This window comes from Polychytrium aggregatum (genome assembly GCF_025602895.1).
Source record: "Polychytrium aggregatum strain JEL109 chromosome Unknown BJ171scaffold_22, whole genome shotgun sequence".
Lineage (NCBI taxonomy): Eukaryota > Fungi > Chytridiomycota > Chytridiomycetes > Polychytriales > Polychytrium > Polychytrium aggregatum.
Window position 1 is genome coordinate 609761 of NW_026516224.1, and position 27081 is coordinate 636841.

Sequence of the window (27081 nt, forward strand, 5' to 3'; positions counted from 1 at the left end):
AGCCGCATCCCCACCATTTGCAATCCACAGCGCCATACACACATCGCGAAATGGTGGGTATCAGACAACGCAGACGACTTGGGGCGCGGTGTGGCTGCTCATCCAGTTTGTCTGCTCGGGTGGGCTGTCTGTTCGATGGCTCGGGGATATTGTTCGTGTAGTCGCCTCGTGCTGTTGTCAGCAATATTGCATCGGCCTTCGTGCTCGCCACTCTCACGAGATAACCTTCATTGACTGAATCACAACTTTCGCCGGCAGCTGAGTGATCCCGTATATATCTTGACGATCGTCGATCAGCCCACGAGGGTTCGTCGCTCGGGGTTTGGCTCACGGCGTCACGGACGTCCGATCGATCCTGTTCCTGTCCTGCAGCTCCTCCGGCAGGAGCACGACGGAAGCTTAGTTTCAGAGCAAGTGTCATGACACCGCTGGCATTTGCATTCCCATGAGCGAATGTCGCATTGATCGCTGGTTCGCTTGAATCAAGATTGCGTGTCGCTTGGCACACTTTCTCATTGATCCCTCCAAGCGCCGATGCTGATGTTGATGCAATTCGCCGGTTTGTCCAGTTCCGCGCTTATGACCGAAGCCTCGAACTTTGTTGTTCGTGCTCGCCTCGTTTCTGCCGACGGCCAGGAAGACAGGAGCTTTGTTGTTCCACCCTCACGACTCAAAGAGGCTGTTCCAGTACCGTTCGGACCACTCCGAACATTCCGACCACCTTCATCAGTGCCGGACAATCCCAACCCGGCGATCGCCTTGGCCAACTCGACTCACATCCAGCACATAGATATTGCCAATCGAGCCGACACCATTGCGCCATACAACGGCGTCAAGCAAGGCGATGTAGAATCGCCGCCTGGATCGTCGATGGCCTTGGTGGCTCATTTGCATGAGCCCGATCCCAAGAAAGCGTTGAGCAGTGGCCACCGAACGGTTTTTGGCACCACAGAGTCCCCAAATCAACATCTCTCTCCGGGCTGGGCCGACAGCGAGTTGTATATGAGCAGATTGCTGCCATATGCTCAGCACTCACTCTTTGGTGCCCTGATTTCGCCAAGCATCTTCGCCAAAGGTGTCAATGGCACCGAAGCTGGGATCTACTTTGTGTTTGGAGCATTGTTCATTCGAGTCGAGGGGACCTATCGACTCAATTTTGATTTGGTTGATCTGAGCGACGCTCGGTAAGCCGGACACGATGCATCGCCCGGTTCGACGCTGCTGGGGCGAAGCGATGGGAATTGCGACGGATGTCATTGTGGCCAAGGCAATGGTCAAGGCTCAATCGCCCTGGTCATCGAACCGCTCAACATTGATTCAAGCTTGGACCACTCACACAGCTCTCATTCTCCTATGGTATGACTCAGACGGTCCCCAAGCAGCAGCTGCCGGATACTCGCGAGCATTCTGTCCACTCCGTTTGTGTCCCACGGATGGAAAGCCTTTCCGGGGATGGGCCGTGAGTTTATTCCTTCGACATCCACTCGGTTTGCTGGTGGACATTTGTGTCTGGCTGTATTTTGAACTGGTTCGTCAGTCGTCGACGACATACACTGGCTCACTGCCTTCCCGGATGGATTACCAGCTCATGTGCTCTGTGAGCTCACTTGGCCTGTGAGCTCATTTCCACTGCCTGCTTGATGGTTCGACCTCAACATCTGAAATGCTGGATACTATCATTCCATTCCATCCCCACATCTTGACCCAGAGCCTTCATCGACCCTCAGAGACTTGGTCAAACAAGGAACAAAGGTCACCAGAAAACATAGTCCTGAGAAATCTAACTGCGAAATGAGTGCAGGGTGATTTGATATCTGGCTCGTTGAACGTGATGACCACGGTTCTGTGACTACAGTCGGTCCAGAAAGAGACGGGACAGTCGTAGGCCCCAGTGAGCAAGCCGTGGGATGGTTTCCCGTCCTGGTTGGCAGTCTCTTGGTTTCGTTGGTTTGGGAAGCATGGTCTTGAATATACTCGATCGATCCCTGTGTCGATGTGGGAGTGGAGTGCATTCACTCGACCCTCTAGACAGTTCCATGGTGTATCGATATCAAGATACTCGGCCTTCTCGAGTCGCTTGGCTTCCCGGCACTGAGCACACCTGGGATGTGTTGAACTCGTTCACCGAGCACAGCTTGACGTCTCTGGTGGCGGATGAATAGCTCAAAGTACTTGGCGAACCTGAGTCTCCGTGGGCTGGATGCATATCGCTTCCCCTGTTTCCACGAGGCACTTTCAAAGGCAATCACACTTCGGTCTCCTTGGACATACTTGCTTGGCCATTGTTGCAATGAGTGGGTCGATGTATTCAGGTTCCAGAAAACAACAACTGTCCTGGCTCAGAACAGGGTGCCCGCTTTCATTTTGGAAACGCTGTATCAATAATCCCTGCCCAGGTCAAGAGACTTGAGGGAAGGGCGGTGAACAAGCAAAAAAGGAATGGGCTCTCATGGTCAGCCATTGCTGATCCACTCAGGGGAACGAGTCCACCAACATTTACCATCCAGCGACTCGTCCGGATCGAAATTTGCGTCACTCTGACACAATGGTAAACCTCCGGCTCCTTTGGTTTGAGGAGGCTCGCATTTGGTTGGCAAACGAGGCTGGCGGATTAATTCAGAGCCAATGGTTTATTGGCCGGACTGAATGTACCAGCACCTATGCTGCTCCTCCTTGTGTCGATCAAGCCTCCTCTCGAGTCAGATGCCCCTGGTTCCCATTTTGTGGCGACAGAGCGTTCACAGACCGCAACGAGACTCCTCGTTTTCGAGGCGGATGGCCATTTTCTGGATCGTGAGTGCACACATGTTCATCAAGTGATCAAGGGCACCGCTGGCACAGATACGTGTGATGCATGCGGAAGCAGACAGGGTGCCCCCTATCTTCTTGTATGGGCTGCCCAAGCTACAGCGACCGATGGGTCGTCGTTATACTCTCACCGGATCACAGTGGCAGCCGAGGACAATCGAGATCCGCCCTTCCCCTAACGCAAGCCCGCCCGCGCTTCCGAGGTTGGCAGTGAGCACGGCGGACCTAGTGAGGCTTGGGTTCACCCGATCAGTCCAATCGGCTTTGATCGACAACGTCAAATTGAGTCCGTCCGCCTTTCCTCTCTTTGCCCGCACCGGGCCTGGGCAGTGTCAGTAAGTGTGTAATGCCCTTGATTCATAGTCCCAGTCGCTGGAAAAGCCATCCAAAAGGGCTCGACTCACCTTCGAGGATGTTGACGACACTTGCCTGCTCAGCGCTTGCCCATCCACCCATCCATCGTACACTGCACTTGCTGCCGCCGCGTCATTAGTCAATTCCACAGCGATCATTTGGCAATACGGGCCTCTGTTGCTCCATGAGTTTCATCGTCATGGCCTCAAGCCCGTCCTCGATCCAGAAGGAAACGGATCGTGGGAACGACAGGATAGCTACAGAGCCTTTAGCGTCGTCTGGTTCCAACACCCCCTCGATCGATCGGATGAGTCAATCCTCGACAGCTCCCGCAGGCCGGTTTCACCCGACAGAGATAATATGCATCCTCCAGATGCATACGTGCCCTTCGGCGGGCCGACTGGTCGAGAGGAAGACCCATCGCTACTAGCACCCACCTCGCGAATCCCGCATCCCCCGAAACTGTTGCTTGCCATGGAGGCTCTCTCCCACAAAAGCTCGCAGCAGTTGCCGCTCCCGCCGCCCTACCACAATGCGAGCATCAAGCGCAAGGCCAGTCTTGGCAAGGCCATGCACGACCCCAAGATGCGGCCGAGTCCTGACCATGACAACGGTTCCCAGAGCATCAAGTCGCGACCATTCTCGATCACAGGCAGCCAGCTCTCGGGACTGATCTCATTCTCGCCCGGGTGGCTTCCAAAGCCCAAGCTCCCGAGTGGCCTGCAGCAGCAATCTCATCGAAACTCGTGGGACTACGAGAGCAACTCGAGCATGCCGCGCTACCACCAGCGAGCCGACGGCACGCCTCCGCTGGTTAGGCATTATTCATTGACTCGGGAGTCGTCACGCCGCGGGAACTTTAGACTTGGGGCGAGCGCCAGCGAACCCGACCCCGAGCGGCAACATCGGCCTCTGATCGATATCGTCTTGCCTCTCGAGAACGATGGGGATGAATCTCCCCTTGGCACTCCCTTGATCCCCCTGGTTGGAGGCACCAAAGCGCTCTTCAACCGGGCAGCCCAGAGCGGCAGCGCCAGACCCCCGAGCAATCACGAGGTCATTCTGATTCCGCCCAACGCTCTCGCACCTCCAAACTCGACTGAGCCATCGTGCAGCCGCGGGGAAGACAGGCCTACGGACCAACGCAACGACGAGCGCATTGCACAGTTTATGCACGAGCGGCAGAACTGGCTCGGCAACAGCGACCAAGACTCGCCCTCATCCTCACGCCTCAACACCAGCTGTCGCCAAAACAAGATCTGGGGCTACGGCATCGCCTATACTGTCTCTGAAAAGGGCACGTCCGAGATACCGCTCTCAGCATACGTTCCCGTCGAGTACATTGTCAGCTCGTGGCAATTTCCTGGAAGTGGGACCGAGACGCACTCGCGCGCGCCGACAGACAGAAGCTCCAGTGTCCTCAAGCTGGCCAAAACCCACAGCGGTCTTCCCGCCGACCCCACCCGTCTCCTCAACTCAAAAGACTCGGTTATGTCGTTCATGGGCGCCGGACTGGCCTCTGAGTTTCTGTCGGTGTCGGTGCCCCAGTCTCGGCTGGGCTCGCATCAGCAGAGTACACAAGAGCCCTCACGCAGCGAAGAGTCCGAGCCATCGATGGTCGACACGTCGCAAATCTGGAATATCCAGCGCCGGGTGATCCAGCGACAGAAGCTCTACAACGAAGGCACGTCCTTCAATGGCATCAAGCGGCGTGGGTCCTCCGTCATGGACTTTATCATTCCGCTGTCCCCAACAAGCTTCTGGGACTCGATTCTTCATCCGATCAAGGCAAGTGGATGCTGCTGATGGTGTTGCTGCTGCAGGCGTCTCGACCGGGCGGGCAGCTGTGCTACTGCATGCGCCCGCGAATGCACCGGCGCAGTTCGTGTGATTATCGTTCCGTTGACTCCGTTGGCTCAATTGGATCTGTTGGCTCCGTTGGCTGTGCCTGCACTTGCCATACCGAGACCTGGCATCCCTGCCATGACATCCCTGGCGCTTATGATGCTATTGAACTCCAACATCACTGACGCTACTGACACGATCCGGGTGTTGCGACTTGTGCAGGAGCTGCCAGAGACTGGTCCGAGCCTGCAGTTTGATCCGCCTACCGAGCGCATGTATAGAATGTACCTCTACCAGGTTCAAGGCACCAACACTTTGCAGATCAAGCTCTGGATTCTGTCCTTCTATGTGTTTACAATTATTCTGCTTGATCTGCTATCAGCCAAGAGCATCGACGCCTCGACTATTTACAAGCACACGCTTGGATATCTGTACTTGCTGACGTCGATCGCGATGGGGATACTCTGCCACCGTCCGTCCTGGGAGTCTCTCGATTTTCCAGTGAGGATCTTTTGGATTGTTCTCTTTGGACTCGAAAACCTGACCACCACGGTGTTTGCGCTGGGGCTCTTTCCCTCCAGTACCCCAGTAAGTGGAACGTTCAGGCAGCTTTGTTCGCGGCTACGCTTATGCTTTGCCATCTTGGTCGGATCGCTCTCCAAGAATCCCGTACTGCGTCGCAACTCCAACGACCATTAAATCGGACCACAATCCCTGCTGCTTCAACGCTGCGCGTATCGACAGGTGTCCAGGGGATCGATCATCGCCCTGTCGGAAGTCGGCACAATCGCAATGATCTATCTCTCCGCATCGTCCCACTACGGAACTGTCACCGCGACGGGTTTGACTTTGACCGCTGCTCATATTGCCCTCACAATCGTATCGCTGATGCAAGCCACCCCTGGAAACCAGTCTGGCTCAATGATGAACTCGCTTTACATCGAGATCCTGCTCTATCTGTCCGTCAACTTTGTGGGCTTTGTGCGGATCTATATGACCGAGGTATACATTCGAAGGGCCTTCATCAAGCACCGGATCATCTGCAAGCATCAGGAGAACATTATGGAGGCCCGCAACCAGAGCCACTTGATGCTTGGGATGATTCTGCCGGCCAAGATTGCCCAGCTCATGAGGGAGAACGACTTTTACATGTCCCCAGACTCGCTCAACATGATCCAGGACACATTTCTGGAGCTCCACGGCGTCACGATCCTGTTTGCCGATATTGTGGGGTGAGTGCCGCGCTGCCCGGATGTGCTCTCAGCTGGTCGTGTCTTGTATCGAGCTTGGTTGCTCACTCTCGCCGTTGGCTAGATTCACCGAGTTCTCGTCACAGATACCGGCATATGATCTCGTCGGGGTTCTCAGCGACATTTTTTCAGAGTTTGACAACATTGTCACGGATTTTGGGCTGGAGAAGGTACTCGACGGACGACCACGACGAATGATTAAGAAGCTCACCCTCTGCTGCTGGTGATGGTGTTGGTGTCGCTGGTAGCAGTACTAGTGGTGCGCATTGGATCGATACGGACTCTTGCTTACGGAACGATCTCGCACATCTCCAGATCAAGACAATCGGAGACTGCATCGAGATCGCTGGCGGTGTCCCTGAGCAGCTCCAGTCGGAAACGCAGATCGCCAACGAAGCCGAGAAGGTCTGCATCGTTGCTCTGCTGATGATTCATTCGATCCGAAAGATTTCGCAAAACATCCGCCGCAACCTCCGCCTTCGCGTCGGAATCCATACCGGCTCCATCTTGGCGGGCGTGGTGGGACTGTGGAAGTTCAAATACGGTAGGTGTGCTTGCGCGGATGTGCATCTAAACACCATACGGAGCAGCAGATTGCATGGATGCGTAATGAAGGCTGCAGTCGCGATCGAGCCAGAATCGAGATGTTCGAGTTCCTGCAAGCGCAGTGGCTTGCGGACATTACTGTGCAGGTCCAAGAGGGCTTGGATGATGCACTGGCTTGTGTCTTGAATTGCTGTGCTGTTGCATTTGTGAGTTGCAGCGGCTAATAGGCGGTTTGTCTAGATATTTGGTCTCAGGACGTCGAGATCGCCTCGCTGATGGAGCAGAAGGGGACCCCTGATATACCCCACGTCTCTCAGAGCACCGAGAAGTTGCTGCGAAACAAGGGAATGGTCTCCTTTGAGCCGGATATACGACTCGATGCCTTTGGCAGGGAAATCAATACCTTCAATATCCCCACCGACTCCATTTCCTTCAAGGACTTGTGCAGAATTCGCTCGACACACATTCGGCTCTATACGTGTGGGCCGACCGAGACTCATGAGACGGCGACTCGGTGGACCGAACCGGAACAGCTGCCGAGTGACTCGACCGACGATGGCAATGAGCTCCACACCCCACCCAGTGGGGACTTGAAGGGCGAAGACAGCGACATAGAGATTCTCAGCTTCAGCCGCGAGCCTTCACATCCACCGCTCGCGAACAGACAGCTCTTCACCGAGCCCAAGGACCTTGCTCGCAACCGCCAGCGACCATCGCAACGATCGTCGCAGAGATCGCCGCAGCGGATTCCTGGTGTCCATATCTTCAAAGAGAGCCTCAACGACTCACTGCGATCTTTCCAGTGCAGCATCGGGCGGTGGACCGGTAAGTGTCGCCTCCTCGGTCATCAGTTGGTTGCTCTGTGGCAAAGTCTGGTTGGGGCTGACTCTAAGTGTGGGGACTCGATATTTGGGCAGGGTTCTTCCTTGATCAATCACAGGAGCGAGACTACTGCAGGCACTACATGAAGAACCACATGGCAGCGCTGTTCATCACTGCAGGCGTCACCTTTGTCGTCTATATCATCTTGTTTACGTCCCATGTCCTTCTGGTTCCCTCGGAGTACCTCTTGCTGATCCTTGAGGGGCTCGGTGGGCTCGTCTTGCTTGCTGTGATCATCGGGTTTTACCACTCGAAGATATGGCGCAGACTCGGCGATGCGATAGAGACCAAGTACGACGAGTGGATTGAGTTCTTCCAGCACATGCACCGGACGGTGCTCCCCTTGAGCCAAAAGCCTCGCCAGCCCAAACGGAAGAGCAAGGAATCGTCGCGGTCATGTTTGCCTAATTTATTCGCCCTGACGACGATCTGGTTTTCGTTTGTGGGCAACCTGGTGATTGCGATCACACACCCGAGCGCCCGCATCCAGTGCATCACATGCGTGGTCATTGTTCTGATGATGCACACCATCTACGTGGGCATGAAGATGTTTCTCTTTAGCGTTTCGATCCTTGTGTGCGCTGTGATCTTTTCGATCCCACTGCTGGTCGACAAGTCGCCACTGCTGGATATCTACACGGCTCAAACGATAGTGCCTATCCTGGCGGTCGCGGTTACCCTCCTGTATTTCACCAACCGCAAGGTGGACATGCTTGCCCGGACCAACTTTTACCTCAAGACACAGGTGCGTGCTTGCGATACTTTTAGATCCTGTGGATGCGCCCTCGAGTGAGAGGAAGAACTGCAGAGCATGCATCTGCCAGCGCAGCGCTCGTGGAGCTCTGACATCCTTTACCCATGCACAGAACGAGGACCTGTATACATACATGAAGCAGGCCCAACAGAGCGCCGAGAAACTGCTGCTCAACATTCTTCCGCTCTCGGTGATCCTGAGACTGAAGGAGAATCCCTTTACACACATTGCCGACGACCGAGAGGACGTGTCGATCCTGTTCACGGGCATCACGAACTTCCTGCCGTTCGAGCAAGCTTCGCAAAAGCACACGATCTGGCTCCTGAATGCCATCATCTGCGACATTGACGAGTGCTGTGCCTCCTTTGGAATCGAAAAGATCAAGACGATTGGTAATTGCATGAGGGGCGGCAATAGCAATAGCAATAGCAATGGCAATGGCCGTCGGAGAGCATGGGAGCATCCGAGCGATCCCTTGGGTCATGGACAAAGACACCGCCTTGACGCATCCATTCGACGGTGTGGACGCACACAGGATCCAAGTACATGGCCATGGCCGAGAACCAGGGAGACCACCCGCACTACCACGTCAACAGATGATCGACTTTGCTCTGACCCTGAAGAAAGTGATTCGCGACTTCAACAAGCGGACGAATCAAAAGTTTCTCCTGCGGACGGGAATCCACGGTGGGTATCGAGGGCGGACGCTGTTGGAAGGCGAGCTGTTGGCAGCCAGTGGATGCTGGCTGAACAAGTACCGTCCATGGTGCCGTGCGTGCTTGCTCTGTGGTGGTCGCCCAGTGGCCCGGTTGCCCACTGCCAGAACTCCATGGCAAAGAGCCACCTCTGCCTTGCTGACTCATTTCCGCTCGGATAATCGGCCGTCGGATAAACATCAATCGTCCACGGTGCCGCTGCTGTGGTTGATTTGTGGCTCAGCGGGCCCTGCTGTGTCTGGTGTCATTGGAACCCGAACTGTAAGTGCCCATGGTGCCATCGGCGCTGGGCTCGTGGGGCGGGCTGTGGACGGAGAGAAGGCCGGTGCCATTTTCACGCTGCCTTTGCAATCTCTTTCATTTGATAGGCTCGTATTGACGCCTCCCCCTCTTGGTAGTCATATTTGCTATGCGATCATGGCCGGCTGTGCAAGCGCAGGCAAACTTTGGGCCGGAGGATGCTGGTCTGACCCTTTCTGGTTTTCTCTCTCTCGCTGGTCGACTTGGCCGGGTGTCTTCCGACGAACTGGGTGCTCGCTCCGGCGGACTGTCTGCGTGCTCGCCAACGCAACGAACCACGGGCAGTTCACCTTCGATGTGTGGGGCGACACCGTCAACGTTGCGTCGCGGATGGAGTCGACGGGCAAGGAAAACGAAATCCAGGTGACCGAGGAGGTGTACCAGCGGCTGCGGGGCGACTATGAATTCCAGCCGAGGGGTTCTGTCGAGATCAAAGGTAAGGGCTGGATGCGAACGTACTTTGTCCGGGGCTCGGTTGTCAGGTACTAGGCGGGTGCTGCTGTAGGGTTCTTATTTTTTTGATCGCTATATATTCAAGAATGTTCAACAAGCCATCGGTACCATGCGGTGCATGATGGGGGAAAGGGAGGAAATAATCAACCAAGCGGGTAGTCAGGGGGATATAAGAGTCATAGATCCTCGTCTCTCGCTCTGCTTCGGCCATGCCGCCTATCGCCTGGGGGGTTTCCACCCCGCCTTGGCGATGATCAGCGTCTTGAACACCCTTCGGAGTGTTCGCCACAGGAGATGGACATCCGGGTCTTGCCAGTTGAAAAATGTCCAGCCATTCCACGTGTAGTACCCCACTACGTCCGTCAGGTCCAGGAGCTTATCGATCGGACCGACCTTTTCGTGGCCGCTTTCTTGCCACTCGGGGTGCCGCAGCTTGAGCTCGTCCACTATCCGTTGCCACGAGCCGCTTCTTCCGACGCAGCTCTGGGTGTGGGTCCGGCACATCGCGACAAACTCTCCTCGGCTCTTCGTGCAGGAGATGCACAGCCGATAGTGGCCATACGGGTGTCCAGGGAAGGCACCGAGGGTCCATCTTACCATCATGTTGTGATAGTATCGATCTCTCTTGGGCCCACAGTCCCGACATGGTCGTCGTCACGGTGCGGGCCGAGGTCAGTTCCTTTGACCTGTCGAAGCTTTGTGCATCATCGATGTGAATCTGCAGCTTGACTGGTGGCCCTGGGAGCTGGTAGTAACCGTTCCTGAACAGCTCCTTCATCGGGTAGTCTGGTTGGCGCTGTTCTTTCAGAATGTTCAACTGCCGCCAGTATTCGTCGAGGTAGAACTGGGAGCCGAGGGATGCTTCCATCAGGCTGGGCTGGGTGTGGGAATATCAGCACCAGCGAGACCATCTTGTCGTTGTGGTCCAGACGGTCTTCCCAGACGGCTCGGTTCTGGAGGGCCAGCTGCTTGAGGCGGTTGGGCAGGGTGATGAGCCCGCATCTGAGGTGCATCGCTCCATAGGATGTGTTCCGCACCACTCTGAAGAGTCGGGTCAGACAGTGCATCTGTGCTCGTCTGAGTATCACGGCTTGCTGCTTCGTGAGCACTTCGAGGGTCAGTCCATACTCGAGCATGGGTCGAACGAAGGTCTTGAACGCCTTCGCCACCGTCTTGGCCGAGTATCGGCCCAGACTCATTCCGTGCTTCACCAGCTTGTCGGCGGCACCTCTAGCCTTGTGGGTGAGGTTCTGGATCTGGCGGTCCATCCTGAAGCCGTTGATGTCGACGATGGCTCCGAGATACCGGAACTCCTTGGCGACTGGCAGCTCCTTGCCGTATAGGTGCACCTTGGCATCCTTCTCTGGGTGCTGTTCGGTGAACATCACCTCGCACTTCGGGGGCGAGAACTGGTATCGATTCTCGATGCTGTGGGCCTCGCAGATGTCGAGGAGGCGCTGGGTCTGGTTGGGGCGGCAGATGAGCACCCCATCGTCGGCAAACCACAGTGAGTTGACCTGGACGGCTCGTCCTCGGGTGGTGGTTAGGGTCGTTCCACCGTCTGCCCGGAGTTTCCCAGGGAGGTCGTCGATGAACACGCTGAACATCAGCGGGCTCAGCACCGATCCTTGGATCAGACCCTTCTGCAGCCAGACCGGATTGGACCGACGGCTCTTGCTAACGACTTGAATCTTCACATCGTCGAACATGGCCTTCAAGAGCCTGAGGGTGATCGTACATGGGGTGCGCTCTTCAATCTTGTCCCAGAGCTTCTCCCTCCAGACAGTGTCGTAGGCCGCCTTGATGTCGAGGAACACCAGGGAGTACTCCTCGCCCGCCAGCTGGCGGTCCTTGATGAGCGTGTCCAGGCCAAAGATCTGGTCGAGGGTGCCTCGCTCGGCCCGGAATCCACCTTGGGCAATGTCCATCAGTCCGAGCTTTCGGTTGAGCAACGGCAGCAGTGCTCGCTCGACAACCTTTCGGCAGACCTGGGTCAGTCCAATCGGCCTGTACATTGCGGGGTCGAGGGGCGATCCCTTGTTCTTGTAGACGGGATGGATCAGCACTGTACTCCACTCAGTTGGGACCACGGACGCCTTGATGGCTGCTCCCATGAGGAAGTAGAGCCATATCGAGACTCTATGTGCGTTGGGCTGGAGCAGTTCGATCTTGATCCTGTCCGACCCTGGGGCCTTCCTTCGTGGTGTTGTAATGATCGCCTCCTTGATTGCCCGTGGGCTGATTATGGGGAGCTCGTAGCTGGGGGGGAGTCGTCTACGCTCTTGGCTCGGTGTAGGGGGCTCGAGTGTTCGATCGAACCCGTTCGCCGTGGCCGTTGAGTCCGCCGAGACTCTGCCGAAGTGGCAGACGAGTCTCTCCAGCGCTTCGTCAGAGTTGTCGAATCGGTGGGCACCTTCCCGGGCCTTTCGCTTCTGCATGGCCCCGAGCGTCTTGGAAAGCTCAGTGCTGTTCATGCGGTTGATTTTCTCGGCCAGTTTCTCGTTGCTCGCTTTTCGGCACTTTCGGATGGCCCGGTTGAGGTTTCGTCTGACCACCCTGATTTTGTCTCGAAGGTTCTCCTTCATGACAGGGTCCGTGTGGTGCCTCTTGAGCTGCTTCTGGAGCTTCTTCCTCTCCTTGGTCAGATGACGGATCTCGACGGTGAGCTCCGGGGTCTTCCAGATCAATTTGACCTGTGTTTTGCCCAGGACGCTATCTGCCACCGTGTTGATTGCATTCTTGATGACTTCCCATGCTTGGTCCATGGCCAGCTGTGCGTCTGCCTGGCTGATGGGTATCTCGGTGCCGTCGTGGATGGGCTGGAGGAGCCTCTCTATCTCGTTTAAGACTAGGCCGCTGACTCGCTCAATGGCGCACTTGTACGTTTCCCAGACCTCCGGGTTCTCGAGGAGTCTGAGGTTCCACTGCCAGTTGTCGGCTTTTGGGTACACACTCCTCGTGAGTTTCACAGTGGTCCAGATCAGGCGGTGGTCGGATATGAGGTATTGTCCCTCCATGTCCACCTTGAGGAGCGGGTCGTTGTTGGCTTCCGCTTCCGACACAAAGATATAGTCGATGGTCGATCTTCGGTTACCCCGGATCCGAGTTGGGGTCGGGATCGCTGCCGGTGGGATGATTTTCATCCTGGCTCTCCGCAGGGTGGTCGTGAGGGCGGTCTTCTTGGCTCTGTTGATCACCCTTCCGCCGTTGAGGTCGCTCAGCGACAGGTTGAAGTCTCCCATCACGATGACTTGGGCATTGGGCATCCGCGCATACTTTTCAATCGACTGTACCGCTTGCGCAAACTCTTCGGTCTTCACCGGGTGGGGGATATAAAAGTTTCCGATGTATGTTCTGGTGCCGTACCTGGTCCACGTGTACAGCTTTCCCTCGTCGGTCTCTTCGATGTTCAGGTCGTCGGGATCGATTGTCTCGGGGTTGAACACCAGCGCCAGTCCACCGCCCAGGCTGTCTGTTCGACGGGCCTCATGGGCTGTGACCTTGGCCAAGGGGTTCCGCGCTTCCGGTGCCAGTTTCGTTTCCTGAATTGCGATGAAGTCTACTCCTTCGTTCTTCAGGATCTCTCGGATGGTGTGCTCCGTGGAGACACCATCCTCGGTGCTTTGACCATTTACGTTAAAGGATGCGACGGTGAGGTTGGTCTTGACCTCAGCGTCTCCTTCGTCGTGGGGCTGATTCATAATCGCTCTGCGGCCCCCGCCGCTTCGGTCTCAGTATGAATCTGGTATGACCTTTCGATCACCCCCTCGACCAGGTCTGACGAGCTCCGAAGCGCTTCGGGTACCGTCTCGGCCGGTAGGTCTGTCTGTTGCTGCGTCTCAGGCTCCGCTTCCACTTCTATAGCTCGTTGGCTTGGGGTGGTCTGTGCTTCTTCGCGCTGGCGGGGGCTGTTGCGGATGTTCTCCGCCACGGGGTATTCCCGTGGGTCGACCCTGACGCTGTCCTTGTCGATCGTCAGTCCTCGTCGGACCAGCGCCAGAAGCCGATCGAACTCGGGCCGATGTTCTCTGGGCACTCGCATCTGGATGTCTCGGACGACCGTCATTCCGCGTGCACGGGCTGCTTGGGTCACCGAGGCATACAGGAACCTGCGCATATGGTTGCGCTTGTCTTGGGGCGATGTCATTTTGACCGGTGGAGCTGCAGGGTTGAAGTTCGGGAGGTGGGTCACCACCGGCCGTCGTCCTGGGGGTTTGCAGAGGGACTTGATGATTGCGTCTGCGTCTCGGCTGTCCCAGAGGAGGAGATCGATAATGTCTCGCCCGTGGAATGAGATGTCGGCGATCTTTCTGTCGTCGATGCCGCATCCCTTGAGGGCCGTTCGGATGAGCTTCAGGCTCATGGCCTGGATTCCCTTGAAGTACAACCGTTTGGTTCTTGAGAACTTATCTCTCAGCATTGGGCTTTCGAGGTCAGCATTCTCGATGCTACCACTGATGGCCGCGGGTCTCGTTTTCTGGCGCGCACCTTGGAGCATGCCTATCCACAGCTTTGGCTGCTTGATCTGGGGCTGCAGGGCGATGCGTGTGGCAATTTCTTGCGGCTTTGGTTTGGCCGCGGGTACATGTCCCATCGGCTTAGGCTTGGTGTCCTGTGATGTGCGGGAAGGGGGAGTGGAGGCTTTCTCTCTGGTTTTCTCAGCCTCCCGTTGTTGCTCTCGGGCCGCCTTGAAGATGACTTTGCTCGAGTTCGAGAGCTCCAGTCCTTCTTTGATGAGGGCGTTGAGCGCACCCTCCGTGTGTCTGGTTTCTTCTGCCGTGGGAGGGTTGTGCTTCTCGGCCAGGGCCACATTCAGGGCGTTTTGGAGCTGGGCCACGAACTTGCCCATGAGGTTCTCCAGGAGGGCGATGTGGTTTTGCTTGGCCAGCTTTTCTGGGGGGTCTGGGCGTGCATCCTCGTCTCGCCGAGCGGCTGGCTCGGCGTTGTTTGCCTTGCCCGCCACCGCCTGGGCATAGGAGATCTTCCCTATCCCGTTGATAGCTGCTGGTCTGTGCTGGGCTTCGATCCTCGCCTGTGTATGCTCTTGGATCTTGAGGCCACAGCGTTGGTAGAAGGTGGCTTTTTTCGATCCTAGAACCGACTCGGCTGCCACGAGGTATCTCGCTCTATCTTGGTTGGATGAGCGGGTCATTCTGCCCCAGAACACCAGGGCTGGCATCTGTCCGCGGCAGGGAGTGCCGTCGAGGACGTTGGGGCACCGAAGCTGGACCTCTTGGCCATTCTTGATGGGCGTCCAGGTCGAGGTGGCGTTGGACTTGCACACTTGGCATTCCACAGTGTGCTGGAGCTCGGGGAACACTGTCCTCCAGAGCTCGGGGGACATCTTCTCAACCGGGATGTGTTGAGCGGCATATCTAAGTTCGCCAACGGTGCTGGCCAGTCGCCATGCTGCGTTGAAGAGCTCCCTCGCGGTCTTGGCCTGATCGCGGGGGGATTCTCGAGATTCCGCCAAGATCTCGGCAGCAAGGTAGTTGAGGCTGTTTCGAATGGACAGCCCACTTCGGTCCCTAGCCGCTTCACGCCTTCTCTCTACGAGGGTTGGAGTGGTCAGGGCGGATGGACGGGCGACGGTCTGTTCAAGGCCGGGATGCTCGGCCATGTCTTCGAAGTCGGCGGTTTCGTCTTCGGCTGGGGGCTGGTCAGCCACTTCAGGAGCGGTGTGATCTTGGGCCGGATCGGCCCTTGGCTCAGCCTCAATTGGTTGAGGCGGTTCTCCCGGTCTTTCTTCGACCCGTTGAATGCGAGGCCTCGTTCCTTGCAGGCCTGTTTGAGGGCCTTGTCGGTGAGGGTTTCGAGGTCAGGGGGCAGAAAGATGGCGAGCTGGCCCTCTATAGGGACTGCGCCTCCGGGGGGTTGGGGCACCGCAGGAGTCGCCGCTGGCATGGCTCTTCGGCGAGCTGGTTGAATGGGGGGGGGTCTAGGACCAGTCCCTCTCGGGGAGGGGGCGGTCGTTGGGGGTAGTGTGAGGTTTACTATCACGTCTCGCTCTCTCAAGATTCCCGAAAAATCGAGATCAGGTGAAAGCATCAGGGGTTCCTTTGGCTGTCCATTGGCCAATGTCGCTGCGCACACATGCCAAACTTGTGACTGTTCAGAACCACCAGGCGGATGATTCTCAAGTCTGGCTGGCAGACCATACCCTCCCAACCCACCATCGATCAGACCCTGGTATTTGTCCAAAAAATGAATCCAACGCTCAAACGCCCTGCCTCTCCTCATCCGCGTGATCAAGGGAAGCGACCCAAGACGACAAAATCCTCGGATCAAGCAGATCAAGAAGACTGTGCTGGTCTGGAGCGAGTCTGTGCGAAAGCGGTTCGCAGATGTGGAGGTGTGGACACCTTCTTCACCATTGGATCGCGCTACTTCAATGGCAGAGGAACTCCCCGAGATTTCGCAAAGGCGGTCGAGTGGTTCACACTGGCCGCGCAACAGGGACATGCGATGGCTCAGTGCTGTCTCGCCGATTGTTACTTTGAAGGAAAGGGGGTATCCAAGGACCTCAGCGAGGCAGCCAAATGGTACCAGAAGGCTGCAGAACAAGGAAACCCGCGAGCCCGGTTCAAGCTTGCTCGCTGCCACAGCGAAGGAACTGGAGTGACCCAAGATCACGTCAAAGCATTCCATCTCTTCAACATGGCCGCCGCCAAAGGGGATGCCTTGGCTCAGGATCGCATCGGGCTTTGCTACGAAAAAGGTCTTGGTGTCGATCAGGATCCGATCAAGGCATTCCAGTGGTTCACCATGGCTGGCAACCAGGGCCTGTGCGATACACAGGCCAGACTTGGCGTCTATCACCATTTTGGGTTCGGAACCCCCGTCGATCCTGGCAAGGCTGTGGAGTGGTACACCAAAGCCGCCCTCCAGGGCCACATCCATGCCCAAAACAACCTCGGATGCTGCTTTTTCCATGGATTCGGGGTTCAGCAAAACCACAGTTTGGCCCTACATTGGCTTACCATCGCAGCCGAGCACGAGAACGGGGTTGCCCGAATCAATCTTGGAATGTACCCACACCTCGCGAGCCCTGTTGACGCATCCAAGCCTCCTGTGTGAATGACTGATCAGGCTGATGAAACATGCTCCTGAATGTATTGATCACCACGCTCGCTTTGAGGAGCAGCCTTTGATCTGTGCAATCATTCTGGACAGATGACCCTTGAGAGCGTCAGCGCGAGCGAAGCCCTTGTGGCATCCAGGGCAGATCCATGGTCGTTCGTCGGTGTGGAGTGAGCGTGTGTGGCGAGTGAGTTCCTGCCTGTGTTTGAAAATGATGTTGCAGTGATGGCAAACATTGGGTGTTCGCTTCGTTCGCCGATGAGCTCGAGACTCTGTGTGGGCCGACTCTCCGGACGAATCAGGGCGACAAGCAGACTGGCATGGGTTCAGAAGATCGTTGATGTTCATGCTGCGAATCGGGCTCAGTCAGTCAGTACAGGCCCTTGCTGGCTCACTCATATCACGGATGTGATGCGGTGGTACCTGGTGATGCTTTTTCCGCTCTTGCCTGGGATTTCCCACTTCCGCCGAGGGCTGGTGGGCCAGAGCCCAGCGGCTCGTCTCGAAAATGCGGCGGGGCATGTTGGAAGAGGCAACAGACCCATTCACGTGATCCCACCCAAACGACGGATCTTCCTGCCACCAAAGAGCGCCTCGTTCAAACCCTCACCAGGCCAAGACAGGACTTTCCCTCCTTGCGACTCACCTTGTGCTGGATGCGATTCTGGCTTGGTGAAATGGTGGCGCAAATTGTCCATGGCTTGCACTCCAAGCAAGCCAATCCGAGATTGGGAGGGCCTGATCTGGGACCACCTGCGATCGTGATCGTGGATGCTCTCGCCCTCGAACGACAGCTGGTGGAAATTGGTAGCGTGGCTTGGGTGGTCAGCGGCGGGCGAGAGAGGCGTTCCTGTTTGTTCGCCTGAGGGAGAAGGGGACATGGCCTGATCCTGTCTCGTTGGGCCAGCTGGCAGCGCCGATGCCACCTCGCTGTTGATGATCGTGTTGTAGGCTGTCCGGAGCTCGAGGGTATCGAATTCAGTCGGCGACTTTGTGGTGCGAATCAGCTCCAGGGCATCCGTCAAGCAGAGCTGTTGGGAGATTGTGCGATCAATTTCTTCGAGTATTTCATCGTCAGCCTGTTCGTCGCTGGCCTTATTGCCGCAGCGATCATCTTGTTCCTCCGCTTCAGCCAAGGAGCAACAGGATCGGGGCCGGGTTGGTAAAGGACTGTGAATCTGGATGACCTCACGAGGCATGGCGCTGGAGAAGTTGATGGGTAGCCGCCATCATCGCTCTGAGAGTTATATCTTGGCAGGCACTGTGGGCCGTTCGTGCATGTGGTCCAGGCTCGAGCCGTTGGTGTGCGGAGGCGAGGGAGAAACAGTGGCGTTTGTCGATCACTCCCTCCAATGGAACTCAGCCCCGCAGGGCAACCAGAGGCAACCGGCTGCGTTATGTGAATCCTTTGGTCAAGTTGGGTCACGGTCACAGCTCCCGGATTCGTCACTCGCCGTTGCTGACGCAGCTTGGCTGGTTCACAGTGCTGGGCCTGCACGATCCACCGGAGGATGGTTGGTACAGTGCGCTTGGATCAGAAACAATGGTCGTTCGCAGCGGCTCGCTGTCGGGGAGCCAAGCGGAGGACAATGTTGGAACTCTCCGCTCGTGACCAATAGCCGTGAGGGGTGAAATAGTCTGGGTAAAGGGGGGCTTGCCCGGCTTGGCGATAAAGCCCCACGACCGAGCGGCGGCCAGCAAACATCAACTCTTTCGATGCTCAATCCTTCTGGAGGCTTCGACACCATGGTACGAACAAGGTTGAGTCGTTTGTTGTCATCGTTGGTCGCTGCTGATCCAGTCACTCGGCTCCAAAACAACGTTGAGATGACGTGTCTGGGACCTCGAGGGCATCACCGGCTCAAGCGGATGCTTTGCCTGCCATCAACCTGACCACACAGGGTCGAAAACCTTGGCTTATCCTCTCTGTTGTCTCCACCAGCCCAGCAAGCACCCGTTTTTTCTGAAGATTGTAGACCAGCCCGAGAGAGTTCGTTCCTCTGGGTTTGGCCATCAGCTTCATGGGCGGCCAATCGATCCAGCCCCGGTCCTACAACTCTTTCGGCGGGGTGCTGATGGAGAGTTGATTTCTGAGCAAGTATCCCGGATGTCTTGAGTGAAGCGTCGTTCATGCGAGAACGGGGCGACGGGCTGTGTCGTCTGTCTACTGACCTGAGTGTCGGGACGTGCTAGTCCCTCGTTGATGACGGAAGCGTCGCTCTTTGTGATCCATGTCCAGCTCTATGCTGCTGATGGCATGGAGGATCGAAGCCTTGTCGTCAACCCGGCCCGGCTCAAGGAAGCTGTTCCTCGCCCCTCGACTTCCCTGGCACTCCATCATCGGGTCGCTCATACCCCATCCCCGGACACAGACTCGCTCCAGACAGAGAACGTCATTGGTTCGCCAAGCATGGCGCCTGTCGCAGCAGCCAATGGTAAGTCGCCAGTCATGACGTCGCCATCATCCCCAGATGCACCACGAGCGTTGGAACTGACCCACCATCTTCCAAGGCTGCCAGAGCTGCAGCCCTGATGCAGGCAGTCCCGACTGGCTTCAGGGTTTGAGCGACAGCGACCAAGTCGCGAGGATGCTGTTTCCAGCCGCCCAACCCTCGCTCTTCGGGAACTTGGTTTCCTCGGCTGTTTTCTCCAAGAGTGCCCAAAACTCCATGACCGGCGTCTTCTTTGTGTTCTCCAAGCTGTTCATTCGAGTCGAAGGAACATACAGGCTCAAGTTCACCTTGGCCGACTTGGGCGATCCTTGGTGAGGCAGTCGCACCACGACCTCGAGCGCTCTGGCCAGCAAATCCACGAACTGACCTTCTCTCAACTCGGCCTGTTCAAGCTGCCCTGCCTTGGCCACCATCCAATCCGAGTCGTTTGTGTCCTACGGATGGAAGAACTTTCCAGCAATGTCAGGTACGTACCCTGTGGTAAAACTCTGCATAGCATCGAGGACATTATGCATCGCCGCTGGGTTGATGTTTGGGAGATTCGGGATGCGACCGTTCACCCATGCATCGCTGACAGGCGTCGAATCGACTGCCCAAATTGTACCTGCAGAGCCCACGTCCACTTTCAAAGCCCTTGCCCAGCAAGGTGTCCATGCTGTCCGTCGAAGTCGAGGAAGGAAGTGATCTTTGCAATCGCTTCAGTCTCCAGAGAGGAGTCTCGCTTCGCTTTGCAGTAAGCATGCACACGTCTCAGTTACCCTGTGGACCGGGTGGTCTCTGCTATGGATGGCGGCTGTGTGTGTTTTCAAGGCTCGCAGGGACATCAAAAATAGGGTGCCAACTTCATTTTGAGAGCATTGCATCCCTTGACGAAAGTGGCTCCAGGAGAATAGCGAGAGACTCCTGGAGGAACGCTTGGTTCTGGCGAAACTCCCTAACCATCTCTGTGAGCGTGAGCCATGACTTTCTAACAGCTTCAGCGCTCCCAATGCACGCGACTGTTGTGTTGTCTGGGTCCTTCAGCTCACTCAGTTTCTCCAGCATCATGCAGAGTGTTGCCATTCGGGTGAATCCCAAGGTCGAGGCAGTTGTCTTCAGTTTCAAAGCTTCCTCTTTCAGCCTCGCGAAGAACTCGGTGTCTCACCTGGTCCTGTGTTGTCAATCGAGATCAGCGAATCGGCGTGTTCTAGTGGGTGATGAACGAAGTGCAGGAATAGCAGGTACTCACAGATGATCTCGGATGACAACCAAGGATGCACGGACTGTGTTTGAATACAGCACTGCCATTTCCTTCGCGAACGGTCGTTCCGGATTGTTTCCGTCCAGACGAAGAACTTGATTCCATTGACTCCTGTCAATCTCCATCACTTTGACTCGCCGGGTATGGTGACAGAGGCGGAGAAACGTCCCCGTACACGTTCGCCACTTGGCTCTGATGGAGGCAAACGATCAAGTGGGCTCAAGATTTTTGGCGAAGTGGATGAATGGGCCGAAGAAAGGTGTGCTCTGGCCCTCTGATTCAAACCAAATTCGGATCACTGGGCCAGTCCACAATGGCACCCAGTGCTTGGCTACTTGCAAGTCCATCGTCCTTGGCCAACTTGCGTTTGCGAGGAACAGCTGCTCTCGATTGGGTACTCGCGGTCTTCAAGATACCCATCTCAACGACCAAAAGTCGTCTATGGCAGCCAGAGAGAGCAATGTGAATGGGCCAAGCCCTTTGCTCAGGGACTTGGGAGAACAACCAGGACACAAGCCCCAGACCCATTCACGTGGCCACGACCCAATCGCCGTGGTTGGCCTGATGCCAAGGCGTGGTCCTGGCTCTGGCCCTGTCGCCTTCCTCCAGCCATCTGCCACTTCTCCTCGCTCTCCTCCTGCTCACATTCAGAATGGCGCCCCAGCGACCCGTCAGCCAGGAATGCCCCAACTCCTTGGTGGCCGATATGCTTCCAGTTAGCTCCCCATCTGCGTCCCTTTCCAATTTCGACTTTCTCCCTGTCCTGGTTTGCAACGACGCCTTCCTCGCTACCCTCGACCTGGCAACCCTCACCAAACTTCCTCAGCTCGCTCGTCAGTACAGAGGCGTCTTGTCTCTCGTTTCGAACAGGGCGTGGATGCACCAGCTCTATCGCAAACTCAAAATCACAGCAGCCATATTCACCGGAGTTGACGTGTCCATCGATCGCAGACAGGTCCTCGAGGGCATGTGTTCCTTCTGCAGTCGCAAGGATGGCTGCCCTCGCAGCTTTGAAGCCTACCAGAAAGAGATGCCACTCTGGTGGGCAATCTGTCGCTGTCCCTCTCTCGAAGCCAATACCAGGCGTCTGCTGTCGGCCGGGCTGATCCAAGCCAACGTCGACTGTCACGCCTGCACATCAAACTCTTCACAGGACATGGTTCGAACACTCGACCCGCAGGAGCAGTTCCACATCGTTGACAGTGCTCGAATCATCCAGCGTGGACACTGTCGAAGCTGCAGCGGAATGCCTCACGGACGGTTTGGGTACTCGGTCATCCGATTTGATCACCACCCCTTCCACACTGCCGAGCAGTGGTCTCAACTGCTCCCTCACGAACTCGACACTATCCAAAATCGGCCCCTTCGGACCCTTCGTCTTGTGAACTGCAGTTTCTCGTCTGTCTCTGGCTGGCCGGTCGCTTTCCCTTTTCTCTCTGATCTGCAGCTCAATGGCAAGCTTCCAGAAGGCGAGATTGACAGCCTGGAGGGAATGCCCCAAATGCCCCAGCTGGAAAAGTTGATGCTGCCCCTATTTCTCAAAAGTCTCGAATGCATCCCTCAGAGCCTCTGTCGTTTGCAGTCGCTTGATTTGGGCCATCACGCCCAAATTGCTTCACTGGTGGGACTGCCCCTCCTTCCAAGTTTGAAAATACTCGTCCTTCCCCCATCTATTCTCTCATTGCAAGGATTGCCAGCGCAATTGGATCGCCTCGTGGAAATGAATATGTGGGGCTGCAGTCGCTTGGAGTCGCTCCGGTGGCTGCCTGTCATGCCCGAGCTCAAGCTACTCAAACTGCCCCAGTCAGGCCCTTCCCTGAATGATTTCGATACTCATTGCTCAGGCGCTCTGGTTTCAGCATCGGTGACAGAGTTGTGGATTCCGTCGTCGTTCAGTGGTCTCCAAATGCTCTCGGCCGCATTCGCAACCATCAGGACCCTTCATGTGTCCATCAGTGGGCCAGCGGATACGTTTGTCCAATTTCTTCCGATGCCACACCTGGAGCAGCTTTTGATACATGGGCACAGTCCATGCCAATTCGTTGGACTGCCCGAATCGGTCAAGATCTTCAACCTCTAGATGCCCATGCTCATGTCCTGGTTGTGGAGGCTGGGTCTCTCAAAGCTCATTGGTCAAACTCCCTGAGCGATGTGTAGTGCTCCTGGAGACAATCTGTGCAGGCTACGGAGCAGCGAGCAGCATCGCAGCGCAGCGGCATGGAAATCGAGAATGCTGCGTTTGGTCATCACGAACGATGAGCGAGTGTGTATTCAGTTTCCAGAAATACACATCAATCCTGCCTCAAAGCGAGTGTCCCACTCGACATGCTACGTTGGCGTGAAGCTGCCGTACATTTTGTCCTCCTTGACCGTCGAGATGAACCCGGCCTCGCCGATCTGGAGGTGCCCGATCTCGTTCTCGCACGTATTGATGTCCTCGCCGTACCGCACTATCCGGTTGCCGATGGCCCGGACCGATTTGCGTGTCGTGACGTTGCAGTAGTCGTCGGGACTGGATGTCTGGAACCGAGACAGAGTGTGGGCGGTATCAAGAGCAAATCGCATCGGATGCTGGAGCGCTCGGCGGGCCTCCGTGAATCCAGGCGTCTTCTTGGTCGCCCGCATCGTCGCCCAGTAGATGATCTCGGCAATCTTGCTCAAGATCGCTGTTGCCGAGCCGATCGCTGCGATGATGATCGGGAGCGGTGGAATCGAGAGCATTCCGGCTCCGGCAAACCCGTAGTAGTTAGCAGTCGACCGTCAGCGACGGATTGTACTGCATGATGGCATAGTGCGCCGACGACCCGATCCCAGCTGCCAGGCCCCGATACATGGCCTCGGTGTGGTAGTATCCGTCGGGATAGGTTGCCCACGAGAGGTAGTTGCAGAAGGTGGCGCCTTGGGATGGGTAGTAGCTGGCGTTGAGGACCGACTGGAAGACGCTCTGGCGGATCAGCGGCAGCACTCCGTAGCTGTCGGTGGTCTCGCGGAAGGCCAGCTGGGCCGTCCGGGCAAAGCTCGACGGCGATGTCGGATAGGCCACCGAGAACGACCTCGAGGGACTCGATGCTGCCACCAGTCGACCGCCCGTTACTGCCGACCACTGGTCCGACACAAAGCTGTACTGGATGACTCCGACTCCGACCTGGACAAACACAACGCACTCTTGCTGGAAGGTCGAGTTGACGACGGTCTGGGCAATGTCGTCAAAGACACTTCCTGCCGGGAGCGTGACGCTCATCTCGAGCATGAATTCGCGGCCGTTGGACGAGAGGACCGAGCTGACGATGTTGGAGGCGCCGTTGGTGTTGATCGAGGGCTGCGGCTGTCCGTCGTCGCACTCGGCCTGGATGATGTAGACTGGTCCCTGGCCTTCGATCGTGAACGAGTCCATCGGATTGTTCATTGGCCAGCCGGCCCAGGCGCCGATGATGCCGTCCGACAGCGGCAGTCCGTAGTTGTAGATGGTCGCAAAGTCGGCGTCGCCCTGGATGAACTGCTGGATGGCAATGTTGGGCGACAGAACCGAGCCGATATAGTTTGGCGGATTGCATGTTCCCTGGAGCAGGAAGGTCTCGGTGGCGTCCCACACGAACGAGATACTGCATCCAATCAGGATCAGCTCCGAGACAACTTCGATAACGTTGCTGATCTGGATGATGCTGTAGCCAGGGCTCTTCGTTCCCTTGACCCAAAAGTCGGCCGTTTCGGCGAGCGTGATTTTGCCGCGGACAAGTTCACTTGCAGTGATCGAGAGCCGGATGATGTCGGAGATGCGGGTGCTGGCGTGGTGGGCGAGCAGGGCACAGGCAATCACAAACAGCTGGAGAAAGTTGTAGACCCAGATCCCGGGCATGACGGTGTAGAGCGCAATGATAAGATTCCCATCACGAGCGTGTGCGCAACAACCGCAACCGCCAGCCATGCCATGATCTGCGTCACCTCGTTCGACAGGAACTTGATCGTTTTCTTGAAGGTGGACGAGTTCATGATGCTGGCTGCGATTTTCCTGACCAGAGCAACAGCTGGATGCTCGCGGCAGAGGTTTTCTGAATTGGATGACCGACGACTTTGTCTTCCACCTGAAACAGCACCACAACTTCCCAACTTCTCGGACTTCAGAAGCGGCTTGTCCATCTTGTTCGAGCTTGTGCTTCGGGACGGAGGACAGCTGCCTGTACCCTGCTTCTTCCAACTCGGCTCGATAGCAATAGCCGTGCCGAAGTGTCGTGGCTTGCCGAGTGACGATCCTCGGGGTCGTTCATTGAAAAGGGCAGTCCGGCTTGGTGCCCCGAACTGGGTTTCAGGAACCGGATTTTGGGATGGATTTTGGGATGGATTTTGGATGGATTGCTTCCAAGATAACCTTGGCTCACGCTCACATCATAATCCATGGTGCAAATCAATGACCGAAGGATGTGTGCGGTCTCCGATAGCGATATGAGGAGTGTGAATTTGCAAATCCTGCTTGCTCAAGTTGCCCGAAGGAGTCGCTCAGGTGGAGGGCGATTCCAGGCCCGATTTGAATATGACGACGTCACTCGACATCGGATTTCGGCGCGCTGTGATTGGCAAGGGCTTCCTGTCTCGGCGAATCAATGCTGGAAAGCGCAAGGTGGGAATATCCTCCAAAATTCGGCTGAGAAAAGCATCATGGCCCGGTCGAGTTGCCGCTGGCCGAGAGGGCCGGGCATTGGGGCGAACGAGGATGGCTCGCATCATCAATCCACCACGACGACCTGGTCACCTGGAAGGGATATGAGAATACCAGTCGAAACAGGATTAGTCGGATCCCCGCATTACGGGCGATCAAATAAATCAGGCGACATGTTCAAACGAGCCCAGGCTGCATGCCTCTGATGCCATAGAAGCGGGCGTGTTGCTCGTTTTTTTCTGGGACATGGTCGTCTCCTTGAATTGAGCACCACTTGAGGGGAGGGGCGGTGTTTGGGCTTGTCCTCCACATTCTATTCCTTGGCAGTCGCCCCTCCTCTCGCTCCATCCATCCATCCCATTCAACAGCCAGTGCGCCATGTCTGCGGCCACAGGTGAGCCTCTGTTGATGATGCATCACCGATGGCGGGTGACGGCAATGTCTGCTGCTGACCCTTGTGCCAGACTTTGATGCCTTCCTGGACAAGCACGATCTCGCCAGGAACAAGACCCTCCTGGTCGACCACGAGATCGACAGCACCGACCTGGTGGGTTGCTTGACTCTGTCGCCGATGGCATGATGCACTCGATGGTTGGCGATGTCCGTGCTGGCGATGGAATGTCGCCGACACTGCGGCCGTCGATGCCCCTGGCCATCCAGACATTGTTGCTGAACAACGGTTGCCTGTCCAGGTCCTCTCTCTGACCGAGCCAGAGATGAAGCAGATCGGGCTCAAGCTCGGCGCCATCAAGAAGATCCAGCGAGCCCAGCGCCAGAACACCGAGCCGCCTGTTGCCGTCCACAAGAGCGAGCCACCGCCATCCAAGACACCCGATGGCAGCGAGAATGCTGTTCTCCCTGTGGTCCGATACAGACCGCCTCCGCTGACGAGGGGATGGAAGTGCCAGCTGGGCAACAGGGACCACGAGGTGTTCATCAGGTGCGGCGATGCCTGTGGTGCAGTGTGGGGTGTCTGCACTCCAGCCGGTTGGATCATCAATCCATGTCCATGTCTGCACTGGCAACATCGACATCCAGAGTGCCCACTGACCATCGCCTCTTTGCCCAGCTATCGAGTCTTCAGCGACGAGATGCCCGCAATCAAGCTCTACGCCGCCCTCAAGTCGTCCAGCCAATACGACAAGAACCTGTGTCCGTACCTCGACCAGCTGTGTCTCGTCGATGCCATGAACTGGGAGACGGGCTTCATCAACGGCCTGGTCAACTCGCAGGTCATTGTGCTGGTTCTGTCGGAGCGGGGACTGAGCCGCACCCGCGAGGCACACCTCAAGCCAGACAACCAGTTCCTGGAGGTGAGCAAGCGAGCGGTTGGCCGAGCCTCCATGTCGATGCACTTGCACTCAATAGTCCCCACACTCACACTCACACTCACACTCACACTCACACTCACACTCACACTCACACTCACACTCACACTCACACTCACACTCACACTCACACTCACACTCACACTCAGGTCCAGCATGCCCTGCGTCGGATGCGAGAGTCGGCCACCACCGGCCGCCCGGTGACCGTCCAGCCTGTCTGCATGTGGTCGACCCGCATCATCAACAACCAGACCTATGCTTCCAAGTACTTCCCCAACCCCGACGACTTTCCCGACGAGCCGCCCTGCCACGATCTGAGTCCCCTCGTCGACGGCAAGCCCGTATCGATCCGCCAGACCATCCGAGATGTCCTGGCTCTCCAGCAGTTCAATGCCGCCGATGGGACGGCGGTGATGAG

The 27081-nt window shown here is 56.6% G+C and overlaps 9 protein-coding genes across 9 annotated transcripts; 7 read left to right on the forward strand and 2 right to left on the reverse strand.

The window, feature by feature from the left end:
- Nucleotides 1-590: 590 nt before the first annotated feature.
- On the forward strand, nt 591-1966 carry BJ171DRAFT_508700 (velvet factor-domain-containing protein). Its single transcript, XM_053111322.1, has 3 exons — nt 591-1184; nt 1368-1459; nt 1709-1966. Exons 1-3 carry the CDS (start codon nt 871-873, stop codon nt 1804-1806), a joined length of 504 nt encoding a protein of 167 aa, XP_052965992.1. The 5' UTR covers nt 591-870; the 3' UTR covers nt 1807-1966.
- Nucleotides 1967-3636: 1670 nt separating this feature from the next.
- BJ171DRAFT_582682 (uncharacterized protein) lies at nt 3637-4968 on the forward strand (the record flags this gene model as incomplete). Its single annotated transcript, XM_053114208.1, has 1 exon — nt 3637-4968. One exon carries the CDS (start codon nt 3637-3639, stop codon nt 4966-4968), a length of 1332 nt encoding a protein of 443 aa, XP_052965993.1.
- Nucleotides 4969-5145: 177 nt separating this feature from the next.
- BJ171DRAFT_599805 (adenylate and guanylate cyclase catalytic domain-containing protein) lies at nt 5146-9946 on the forward strand (the record flags this gene model as incomplete). The annotated part of the gene is made up of 11 exons (XM_053114962.1): nt 5146-5595; nt 5752-6239; nt 6322-6427; nt 6573-6801; nt 7044-7628; nt 7721-8430; nt 8552-8831; nt 8932-8981; nt 9036-9126; nt 9379-9416; nt 9741-9946. 11 exons carry the CDS (start codon nt 5146-5148, stop codon nt 9942-9944), a joined length of 3231 nt encoding a protein of 1076 aa, XP_052965994.1.
- A 5957-nt stretch (nt 9947-15903) lies between these two features.
- On the forward strand, nt 15904-17000 carry BJ171DRAFT_508719 (uncharacterized protein). Its single transcript, XM_053111323.1, has one exon. The coding sequence runs from the start codon at nt 16038-16040 to the stop codon at nt 16983-16985; it is 948 nt and encodes a 315-aa protein (XP_052965995.1). The 5' UTR covers nt 15904-16037; the 3' UTR covers nt 16986-17000.
- A 26-nt stretch (nt 17001-17026) lies between these two features.
- BJ171DRAFT_135065 (uncharacterized protein) lies at nt 17027-18326 on the reverse strand. Its single transcript, XM_053105664.1, has 2 exons — nt 17635-18326; nt 17027-17187 (listed from the first exon to the last, which is right to left on the reverse strand). The coding sequence occupies exons 1-2, from the start codon at nt 18185-18187 to the stop codon at nt 17069-17071; spliced, it is 672 nt and encodes a 223-aa protein (XP_052965996.1). The 5' UTR covers nt 18188-18326; the 3' UTR covers nt 17027-17068.
- A 120-nt stretch (nt 18327-18446) lies between these two features.
- Nucleotides 18447-20205, forward strand: BJ171DRAFT_134939 (velvet factor). The gene is made up of 6 exons (XM_053105663.1): nt 18447-18737; nt 18931-19082; nt 19182-19423; nt 19500-19752; nt 19834-19907; nt 20052-20205. The coding sequence occupies exons 1-6, from the start codon at nt 18705-18707 to the stop codon at nt 20123-20125; spliced, it is 828 nt and encodes a 275-aa protein (XP_052965997.1). The 5' UTR covers nt 18447-18704; the 3' UTR covers nt 20126-20205.
- A 1128-nt stretch (nt 20206-21333) lies between these two features.
- BJ171DRAFT_582687 (uncharacterized protein) lies at nt 21334-22761 on the forward strand (the record flags this gene model as incomplete). The annotated part of the gene is made up of 2 exons (XM_053114209.1): nt 21334-22199; nt 22422-22761. The coding sequence occupies 2 exons, from the start codon at nt 21334-21336 to the stop codon at nt 22759-22761; spliced, it is 1206 nt and encodes a 401-aa protein (XP_052965998.1).
- A 248-nt stretch (nt 22762-23009) lies between these two features.
- Nucleotides 23010-24537, reverse strand: BJ171DRAFT_475602 (uncharacterized protein; the record flags this gene model as incomplete). Its single annotated transcript, XM_053108790.1, has 2 exons — nt 23010-23333; nt 23440-24537. The coding sequence occupies 2 exons, from the start codon at nt 24535-24537 to the stop codon at nt 23010-23012; spliced, it is 1422 nt and encodes a 473-aa protein (XP_052965999.1).
- Nucleotides 24538-25713: 1176 nt separating this feature from the next.
- On the forward strand, nt 25714-26652 carry BJ171DRAFT_475603 (uncharacterized protein; the record flags this gene model as incomplete). Its single annotated transcript, XM_053108791.1, has 5 exons — nt 25714-25729; nt 25800-25882; nt 26028-26275; nt 26405-26567; nt 26632-26652. 5 exons carry the CDS (start codon nt 25714-25716, stop codon nt 26650-26652), a joined length of 531 nt encoding a protein of 176 aa, XP_052966000.1.
- Nucleotides 26653-27081: the final 429 nt, after the last annotated feature.

What these genes read in the sequence shown, in the direction of transcription:
- BJ171DRAFT_508719 (XM_053111323.1), top strand. Translation starts at nt 16,038, where the DNA reads ATGATTCTCAAGTCTGGCTGGCAGACCATACCCTCCCAACCCACCATC.
- BJ171DRAFT_135065 (XM_053105664.1), bottom strand. Translation starts at nt 18,187, where the DNA reads ATGCCTCGTGAGGTCATCCAGATTCACAGTCCTTTACCAACCCGGCCC. An exon ending in AGAATCGCATCCAGCACAAG is followed by an intron (nt 17,188 to 17,634) that starts GTGAGTCGCAAG and finishes TTTCAAACACAG; the next exon opens with GCAGGAACTCACTCGCCACA.
- BJ171DRAFT_508700 (XM_053111322.1), top strand. Translation starts at nt 871, where the DNA reads ATGGCCTTGGTGGCTCATTTGCATGAGCCCGATCCCAAGAAAGCGTTG. An exon ending in GTTGATCTGAGCGACGCTCG is followed by an intron (nt 1,185 to 1,367) that starts GTAAGCCGGACA and finishes GGTATGACTCAG; the next exon opens with ACGGTCCCCAAGCAGCAGCT. An exon ending in AGCCTTTCCGGGGATGGGCC is followed by an intron (nt 1,460 to 1,708) that starts GTGAGTTTATTC and finishes ATCTTGACCCAG; the next exon opens with AGCCTTCATCGACCCTCAGA.
- BJ171DRAFT_134939 (XM_053105663.1), top strand. Translation starts at nt 18,705, where the DNA reads ATGCTCAATCCTTCTGGAGGCTTCGACACCATG. An exon ending in CTGGAGGCTTCGACACCATG is followed by an intron (nt 18,738 to 18,930) that starts GTACGAACAAGG and finishes TGTCTCCACCAG; the next exon opens with CCCAGCAAGCACCCGTTTTT. An exon ending in GCCTGTCGCAGCAGCCAATG is followed by an intron (nt 19,424 to 19,499) that starts GTAAGTCGCCAG and finishes CCATCTTCCAAG; the next exon opens with GCTGCCAGAGCTGCAGCCCT.